Raw genomic sequence first — 10,429 nt, forward strand, 5'->3', positions numbered from 1 at the left:
ATACATTTCATTCACAATATTTTGGATAGGAATTGATTGCATAGGCATTGATTCTGACACAACCTCAACTAGCACCACTCTACTTATTCTTCCCCAGTCCATTCTTATGCTAAGAAAATGCTCTCTATGTTTAGCTAACTCACTCAAAGTAGAATGGGCACTAATAGTTATTCTAGTATTTGAACGACCCTTTCCAACTTGCAAAATGTAGTGCTTCTATAATGGTGAAGCATGTAGGCCAGGACCAAACGGAAAACCTTCCTCACCTGAATGCACTGCCTCCTTCTCACATTCATCAGTAATATGATCAAGCATGCCATAGTTATAAGATAAGTTTTAGACCTTTTCAAATAGAAAATAGAACCACATTGAAGAACCCTGACACTGCAAAATCATCACACCTTTCTTCAACGACTTATTCACATCAATATCAACCTTTACCCAATCCATGTTCCCTTATGACTGTAAGTCCTTCTCATTAACCTCCAAAACCCAACTAATCTATCCCATAATAAGTCTCATTATAGTTTTATACCTTTTCAAATAGAAAATAAACCCACATTGAAGAACCCTGACACTGGGAAATCATCACACCTTTCTTCAACGGCTTATTCACATCAATATCAACCTTTACCCAATCCATGTTCCCTTATGACTGTAAGTCCTTCTCATTAACCTTCAAAACCCAACTAATCTATCCCATAATAAGTCTCATTGTAGTTTTATCCTGACACTTAAAAGGCAGATTACACAAATGCATCTAAAAAGAGCACAAGTCCAAAGAGATTTCAAACAATAGTTCTGACCCATCCACCTCTTTCAAAAGAAGCATATGCTTGTTAAATTGCCATGGCCCCTCCCTTAAAACCCTATGTCGATCCATAATTCTATCAATCTCATAAATAAATCGACCCTTTGGGAAATATTGATCTTAAAATTTTGCCTTAACTTCCATGCTCCATGCATCGCTTGAGAGAGGCTAGAATACTCTCTAGCTTATCAGATAAAATCCACCCACCAAACAATGTTGGGAATGATCCTGAGACTCTCCATCATCAACAACAACCAACATAACCTCAACCTCCTTCTTCGTTAAACAAAACTATAGGATCGAGCACTTACCATTGTGCCTAAAACTTAAGATGTTAGCTTAGGCACAACTTTAACTCTTTATAACATAGTAGCCTAAGCACCATGGATCAAAGGGCTTTGAGTAATATGCTAGCCCACTTGGCCAATAATCCCCTTTAGCACTTGCCAGGAATTTGAACTCATAACCTCAGCTCTAATACTAATTGTCAGATCAGGTGCTTACCATTGTCACGACCCAAATTATGGGCCGGACCAGCACTAGGACTTAGGTTAGCATAAGGCCCCCGAAGCCCGTAGTAAGTCCAGTTAAACCCCAACCCATCAGTAAGGCCATATTGAGCCCAATTTCAAGAAATCAACCGGATAGAATCCGACCATAAAAGAGACTATCCAACAGAGAGTTATTAACTCACCCGACCTGTAATCTCAATAAAAATACATTTGGGGAGCTCAGCTCACCCATCAATCATCTACAATCCAAAATAAAATCAATGGGAGCTCAGCACCCTCATCCATCATAAGTATCCAACCACACAATTATACATACCTAAAGTTTATAGATTACAATTTCAAATTGATAAATATTACAGTTCCAAAATAAATGATTTGTTTCTACACATGCAGAGGACTAGAATTTATATTTAACCGTACAAAACGTAAAATTAATAGCAAGTAGACCTGTGAAGAATGAAAGCAGGTTAAACTCAAGGAAAGAGCTCTCCTGTAATATGGAAAAATAATGAACAGGAGTGAGCATTCGACTCAGAGAGTAAATATTTATTTTACATACAATTTCTATAATTATATAATTCTAATGCATCCTTGGAGATGAAATACATCATCTTCATAAAAGTCATATAAATCACATAAAATCACATCAAAGATAATCTGGAGTACTCACGCACCAGTGTCAAACCCATACTCACATATACAAATATGGAGAGCTGATCCCCCTACCCAGCTCTCTTAATCCAAGGCCTGCCAGCGAGATCAACTCGAGCCGGACTTTCGCTTAATAATCCATATGCGGGGGTTAGCGAGATCAACTCAAAGCCGTACTCACCCCGACTTTCTCAAAAAGGACTAGGCCCCTAGCGAGACTAGCTCAAGCCGATTTGCCCGTCCTATCCATATCCACCACACCACACCACACGCATGCCGACACACACGCACAGCTCCAAATTATCAAAACATAGCAACTAAAACAGTATTCATCAAGTACAAATGCAATACGAGGCATGCCTAATATTTAACTACATATATATATAAGTGATGCATGAGCATGCTAGAAGTATAATAATATTGAAATTATAAATAAAATAAATCTTTACTCACAACACTTTAAAGGTTACTGCGATGGCTAGGCGAAGGAAGAAGGCTGTCCCGGCTAGCCTAATAATATATCAAAATTTATCAATAAATAACTTGAAACAAAGTTGTAGAGAATCAAAAGACAGTCCTACGATTTTATCGAAAATCCAACAGAGTTTTCCTTATACCTAGGACTTACCCCACCTGCAAAAAGGTCAAAATAACACTTCTAAATCTCAAATTCTCATAACCACTTCTCATCAACATCATATGGCCCCTCCTGGGCCCTCCAAAATAGTCAATATTCACAAATTTAAAAATTTACATTTTAGTCCCTATAACTAATATTTTATTATAAATCATTCAAACGAGTTCTAAAATTTCTAACATTTTGCCCTACAATCCTTAGTAATATTACAAAGATAATACAAAAGGAATTATAATTTTTTAACCTCCCATGAATATTTTATGAATTTTTAATCTAAACCTGGTACTAAATAACTGAAGAAACTTAGGGTTCAGGTTTACCTATACTAATTTGGACTCTTGGAACGCGTCTGGGGCATCTGCAACTAGTGGGGTAGCCTATAATTTTGACTTGGTTCTAAAATAGTTTCTGCAGCTTATCTGCTTGGCCCGAAATTATAGATCCAGATGACGGTCAAATTTCCATGAAACGAAAATACCTACGCGAAGTCCACAACACCAAGTATTAGAATAAAATATTTACATATAAAATAATTATTTAAAAATTAGGGGTGTTATAACTATCATGTTAAAATCTTAAGTTAATAGCAGAGGTGCAACTTCAACCCTTATAGCGTAGTAGCTCAAGGCCCATGGGATGAAGAGATTTAGGCAAGATGTTGACACCACCAGGCCAACAGTAACTTAGCCTATAAGTTTTTTAGTTCAATAGTCATAATCTCCCAAAAAGAAAATGACACAACACTACAGAAACAAACAAGATATCCTAATGTCAAAGGAATAAAGAGAAACATCAAACAAATATTATTCTTATCGGAAAATTGAGGAAACCCTAGCAGGAGTAAAGAGTCGTCACTTAAGACGAATGCTAGACTCCATAGCCATCGGGAGAATTTAAAGTTCTTTCATTTTTAGACTTTTCAAAAACACCCAATCTGGTCTATCTTTGTTGTTGATCTCTAATGATATGAGATTTAGATGACTACAAAAAGCAATAAAATATAAAATTGTGCATTATTTTTAGATTTCTTTACTTCAATATTTGGTTGTTAAGATTAGATATTTGAGCTCAAGCTCAGCCATATATATATAACATAAGATCCATAATGTAAAACTACAATAATAATAATTTATGAATATAATAGAATAATTTTTTTTATCATAAATTAGAGAATATATAGAATGGAAAATTGTCATTGCAATGAAGATAATTGTAACTAATTAAATTGTGTCAAAGTAACTAATCCAAAATAAATAAACAAATAAACACCTTTAAAATTTTAGTTTCAGTATTGTAATTAGGTTAAATTCTCATTGGCACTGTAATAACGGCAATTTATAAACGTGTTCATAAATAATTATATATTACATAAGTAAAAACTTTCTAAATTAATGTTTAGTGTGTGTGTGTCTATATATATATATATATATATATATATATATATATATATATATATATATATATATATTCCTGACCAATGCAATCATCTTTACTTGGAAATGGCTGCCCGAGACCTTGATTATATCAAATTTATTAAGGCATGATCCAAGTAGATGATGGGATTAAGAAATTCTTGTGTGAAATTATTTCATTATGAATTATTACATTATAATTAGAAACTTTTTGGATTTATACATTTATTCCACTTTTTATCTTGGAGTTAATGATGGATTGAATTATTCAAGATATGGGAATTCCAAGTAATGAATTTTTTATTTTATTAAGCTTTCATCTTATTAATTAATTAGCAAGATGTTGAGATTTGTTTTTATTATATAATTTACTTAATTCTTTCTCTGTGATAAATGTTATGTTTACAATTTCTTTAAATTTTACTATGTTTGCAATGTGATCGATGCATGAATAATAATTCTATGTCATTAATTAAAAACTCCAATAATAAATAACTCTTTTTAAAAGTTTCTACACTGAAATTTGACACTTAATTCATTTAATTTATAGGTATTTTTTTATTCATTCTCATTAACTTAATCTGTAATCTTTAGTACTTAACAGTAAATTTCTTAATTAATTATTCATGCACTCTAATATTCGTTGAAATGAACTTTAGTACTTAACAGTAAATTTCTTAATTAATTGTTTAATATCATAAGACTATTTATTAAAAAAATTGATAAAATTTAAAGTAAAATTTTAGAATTAAGTAGAGAATTAAGACTATATAATAATAACATAAAATATATTTCTCGTAAGTTGACAACATAGGTAGAATCAAGGGATAATTGCAGGGCCGGGCGCTCCAACAAAGCTAAATTGGGCCTAAAAGCCACGGGCTCGGGCAATAAATCCATTTTTAATCAACCAATGACCAAGCTCAAAGCACTCCATGAACTAGTTTCCTTACTCCTAACATTGTTATTATTCAAAATCCTGAAGCCAGACATTGGCCCCTTCTACAGACAGCTTGAGGCCTCAGCAAAATCAGAAACTGTCCCAGCGGCATTGGTACAGGAAGCTTCAGCTGGCCGATTATTGTAAGTCAGTTTCACATCCTCCAATTCAATTCCAGTGCATGGATACGTGGTGCTGCAATCCAATTTCACTGCCACTTCCGTTGCTGATGATCCATGGATGTCTTGGTATGTCACGTCGCTAATTTTAACTCCTGATTCCTGTCCAATATCAACAAGTATATTGATTGATTTTGAATTCAACATATAAAATAATTTAATTGATTTGCAGAGTATCAGATCTTACCTGGTTAGGACAATTTTTGTCGCCAGGACAATAATTTTGATCAATCAAAATTGGGTTTTGGACATTGGTCATAACAGCATGTTGGAAAAGAATGTTCCTAGCAAAACCATTGCTGGGTCTCCCCCAGGCTTTAATCCTCACACCATTTTCAGTGCCGGTAAAGGTAGTAGTCTTAACAGTTACATTTTGCACTCCATCTTCTTCAAGTTCCTTGCCTAAACTTCCAATGCTGGAACAATCACAATTTTTTTTTTTTTTTTTTGCAATAAAATTTCAGTACCGTATTGCATGAAAACATGTAAATACATGGTCATTTGTGAAATAAGTAACAATTTTCTTTACCTGATTCCATGGCCAGGGCCGCAAGCAACATTTTCAACCCATAGATTAGTGGTGCCAGGGCCAACTGATACACAATCGTCACCTGTACCAATCTTGGAATTCAAGATTGTGACACCAGTTGATGATTCAACGTGAATACCATCAGTGTTCGGGCTGTCGCCAGGGGCAGAGACTCTCACATTTTGTACTTTCACATTCTGGCAGCCGTTGATGACAATGTGAAACTTCTGGCTATCTTGTGATGCTAATCCATTGATTTCAATATTATTGGAATTGGAAAATTCTATTGACTGCGCATACAAAACAAGAATATTAGCATGTTTTAGATAACTACTTCTCTTCATAAGTCATCAATGAGTTTTGGCTAAGTGGTCCTGTATTTTTTTCCCAGAATTATGAGTTCATGTGTTTAGAACTCTAGAGCTTACCGTTGCTCCTTCGGGGCAACTCTTGTCGGAGGCTTTGCATGACCACAAGTCAGTGCCTTGACCGTCCAGTATACCACCGGAAACGGTAACCCCATCAACATGCTCAAACATTAGCCAATTTTTTTCATCACCAATAGACGAATAATCCGACGGAGCCACAAGGGTACCATCGATAGTAACTACAATGGCACTGTTCTTGCAGGGGCCCTGAAAGGTCACTTTGCCTAGAGAAAACTTCCCTGAAGGCACGTATAGAGAGGCAGGTGCCGTAGACCCACAGACCTGGTCCCATGCAGCAAGAAAGGCCTTGGTTGAGTCAGTTGTGCCATCGGGCTTGGCACCATAACTCTGCACACTATATTGTGCAGGTTCTGCAATAATAGCAGGAGGTGATGAAGCAAATAAAATGAAGACAAGTGTAAAAGCAAGAAAGCTCAGTGTGTGTGCCATTTGTTGTTTGGTTGATAAGAATGTTTGAGAGGAAGAGGGATAGAGAGAGCGGGATATGGAGAGTTTGTGTGGGGAAGTTGAAACTGCCTGACGAGTTTATATAGAATTTTGAATAGAATCTTTGGAAGGATTTTTACATTTCTTTTTTATTTTCTTGACTGAAAATTAATAGTAATTTCTTCTTCTGTTTTTATCATTTTAGTCAAGTAAGGAAGCAGCCGACCCGCATTAACAAAGAAAATTGAGTTAAAAAACAAAGAAGATTGAGGAAGAAAAAGAAAAAAATGAAGCGCCATCAATTTGAAAGATGTACGCTTTCTTCGGCAAATTAATTTCGTTGAAGGGAATCTTTAATTTTCTTGATTATCATGTGATATGACCAAAGCCAAGAAAATTTACTTTGAAACGACAGGTCGTCCAATAAACCAGTTGCAATCAGTAAAAGGAACCCAAGTGTGCATGCATTTAATGGGAAATTCATCTTCATCTACATTTTTCCTCATTTATAATGCATATAAAATTTACCTTTGAATAATTTTTGTCAAAATTTAATTCGCTATAAATTTAAGATATAATTATATGAAATTTATATATTTAATGAATACACCCCACTAGATATTTGATATCTTGAATTTATAATAGATTAAATTTAAGCAATGATATATATTTTATTTTCTTGTAAATTTTATAATACTTTGTCAAACAAAACACTAATTAGACTTTAATAGTTATTTGATTTAATAAGTCTAATAATTAATTTTAAATAATTTCACTTTTTATCATTAAACTAATTGAGATTGATGTTGTTAATTTAATTTTAACTCTTGATATTACTCTATAATAATAATAATAATAATAATAATTCCTGTTAAAAAAATAAAAGGGCAATTACGAAAATGTAAGGGATATCAAATGGCTGGAAACGCGACAGGTGGAGTAGAAAACGGAGAAGAAGTCGGCGGGTCTACGTATTTCCGAAAATTATGGGCCTGTATTTGTGCGCAAAATGCTCGTATCTAACTGTCCACCCATATGGATATAACGGTTTTAACTGCCCCTTTTATTTCTAGTCAACCTGCCTTAGCTAAAAATTCTGAAAAACACGCTCTCCATTTCACAATTATAATATTCATATTCGCCCATGTATTTCACAAAATGGGGTCAATTGATTTGTCATTTGGCCGCAAAATTCAGCAGTCAGAGTAATTAAGTCATATCATCAACCGTAAATATTGCCATTAATTCATCTTTCTGACCAATTAACAATTGGGTAAGCAAGTCACACTTTGTTAATTATGGAAGCTAGCTAATTACAATCCTAATTAATCTTTCACATGCTAATTAACATGTTTATCTTTTGATAATCCATATATTAGCAAAATGTGACCATGTAATCATAACAGTATAGCTGAATATAAGTCAACTTCATCATCAACCACTTTCTCACAAAGCTCACTTACATTTGATTAACTGCTAATTAACTACATCCAGGTGCCAAGGCCAACATAAGACCTTGCGATGATCATGGACGCCCCAATTTCATATACTTGGTTGAAAATTTGTGCTTCAAACTTCTTTATATAATGTGCTTTTAACCAGATTGTACGGTGTATTTAGAAGAACCATTGCTCCACAAGCAACGCCAATTTCCTTTAATTAATTACTTATCTTTATTTTAATTATAGGTAATTCTACTTTCCATTTTTTTTTAATTTTATGGTTTTGATTGTTAGCCTTTTGTCTTTTTTATTTTTTTTACCTAAATTTAATTTATTATAAATTCAAAATACAATATAGACATAGAATATATGATGAAACCCATATATTTTATAAATGAATTTCTCATATTTATATCTTAAATATATAGTAATAAGTTTAGATAAGAATTTTCCTGTTTATTACTATTATAGCCAAGCATAATTTCACATTTCTCTTTCTTGAACATTGTGTGACCAAAATTTGTGTATTGATAAAGCATGCAACTTATATGATAAGAGAAATTCTCCTAGGTTCTTTCCTTTAAAAATCAGAAGACAGTAGAATCCATTTTAGAGACTTTTCTTGCTTAGTTTCATCTTTTCATTTCTGCTCCCCTTTTTACTATAAGGGAAGGCAATTGGGCTGTTCATATAACAATAATAATAACTAAAATTTAATCTTAAATTAGTTAAAGTAAATGATGTGGCCCAACCGCAAGTGCACGGGTCGTACAAGTAATACAGTAAAGATATCGTTCCCACGAGAAGTTGTGTTAATGATTAAATTTTTGATATAAAAAGTTGACTAAATTGAACTATTCTTGAAATTAAGGTAACAATTTGATGGGTATTTGAGTATAAAATCTATATGAGCAAAATTAATAATCTATCCAACAATGTATTAATTAAACTAAAATTGCATCAAATTGAAAGAAGCAAGTTGAAATATGGCAAGATTTTAAAATGGCAAGCAATTAAATTCAATTGAAAATTAGCAATGATAAAAAGGTGATTCCGGAGTTCGGGATTTCATATTCGAGCTATTTTGGGATTTTAAATTGGTTATCCAATCTTATGAAACTTATGGGTTTTAAGGAGATTAATTCTTAAATCCTTTGAATTCCCTTTCGAGTGAGACAAAGAGTGCCTTAATCAATCTAATCCTACTTTCGTGGAGTTAGAATTAATTAAGACCCATTAAGTTCTTTAATTAATCTGTGAATCCTCTTAATCCTTAGTCTATTTCTAGATCTAAGTTAATTAAGTCCAATTCCTTGATTATCTATCACAAGGCCTTCTCCTTTCGGTGCTTCAACCATGGATTAAGAACATTACTTAATGGGATCCTACACTAAGCATGTCATTAAGTACACAAGAAATGAATAAAACTCATTAAGACCACAAAATATGGATTACCCAATCAAAATCTACAAAATATCTCAAATATTACAACCCTTACTCCAGAATCAAAATAAAACTACTCACTATCCATAATGCTTACAAGATATATTGAGTTTAAATGGAAATAAAGCTTTAATCTAAGCTAAGGAATAAGAAATTAAACACTAGAAATGTAAAAAAATGTAAGGAAAGAAAGAAATCTGCAAATCTTAGTTGAAAATGGTGTGGAAGGTGAAAGTGACTCCTCAAATTCTGCCTCTCTTCTCCTTTTCTTTTCTGCTCCTTGTCTCCTCCTTCTAAAATGGGAAATGAGACTATTTATAGCATTTTTCTGACATGGAGTGTAACACCCTCCCGGTAATCATTCCGTACATTCTACTGTTCCGGTGACCGGTGTCGGTCCGGGCAGCTAGAACGTCCGGAAAAATAATTAAACTTAAGTGAGGGACCAAAATTAACTCAAATATTAATAAGAAACACTTAGTAAAAAATTTTAGAAATAAAATACAACTGAGTTAAATGAGCCGGTGCCCTAGCGATGGGTAACCGGAGGGAAGTTGCGGTTCTCGCAACGAGGAACCCTAGACCCGGGGGAAAAATTGTAAAATAATTTTTGGGACTCCAGAAAAGGGTTACTGAGGTTCCCATGGCATTAGAATGCCAAGAAAATACCTAGAAAAATTTTTCTATCGGTACAGACAATTTTGACCCGTTAAGCCAAACGGAAGGCATTTTGGTCATTTCGCCTTCTGAGGTGATTTTTGGCCGACTTGTCCAGTTGAGTAAATAATTAAAATGACATAAAATATGAATAAACATTACTAGAAATCAAATTGAAAATGAGTAGTGGAGGAAAGGAAAGAAAATGAGGAAAAAGCTTAATTATGACATCATGGTGATGTCATTAAGAAATTTGGACCAATCACATTTAAGCCATCCTTTGACTAACAAATAAAAAGACAAATGAAGACTAAAAGAAACAAAAATGCAGCTGCCTTCTT

General features: G+C 33.6%; 1 protein-coding gene across 1 annotated transcript; it reads right to left on the reverse strand.

Annotated features, from left to right (window-relative positions):
- Nucleotides 1-4,794: 4,794 nt before the first annotated feature.
- On the reverse strand, nt 4,795-6,609 carry LOC110671103 (polygalacturonase). The gene is made up of 4 exons (XM_021833481.2): nt 6,100-6,609; nt 5,672-5,961; nt 5,330-5,558; nt 4,795-5,244 (listed from the first exon to the last, which is right to left on the reverse strand). Exons 1-4 carry the CDS (start codon nt 6,547-6,549, stop codon nt 5,026-5,028), a joined length of 1,188 nt encoding a protein of 395 aa, XP_021689173.2. The 5' UTR covers nt 6,550-6,609; the 3' UTR covers nt 4,795-5,025.
- Between the last annotated feature and the right edge of the window lie 3,820 nt (nt 6,610-10,429).

This window comes from Hevea brasiliensis, chromosome 2 (genome assembly GCF_030052815.1).
Source record: "Hevea brasiliensis isolate MT/VB/25A 57/8 chromosome 2, ASM3005281v1, whole genome shotgun sequence".
NCBI classification, from domain to species: Eukaryota; Viridiplantae; Streptophyta; class Magnoliopsida; order Malpighiales; family Euphorbiaceae; genus Hevea; species Hevea brasiliensis.

What these genes read in the sequence shown, in the direction of transcription:
- LOC110671103 (XM_021833481.2), bottom strand. Translation starts at nt 6,549, where the DNA reads ATGGCACACACACTGAGCTTTCTTGCTTTTACACTTGTCTTCATTTTA. An exon ending in GTTGCCCCGAAGGAGCAACG is followed by an intron (nt 5,962 to 6,099) that starts GTAAGCTCTAGA and finishes TTGTATGCGCAG; the next exon opens with TCAATAGAATTTTCCAATTC. An exon ending in GGCCCTGGCCATGGAATCAG is followed by an intron (nt 5,559 to 5,671) that starts GTAAAGAAAATT and finishes TGATTGTTCCAG; the next exon opens with CATTGGAAGTTTAGGCAAGG.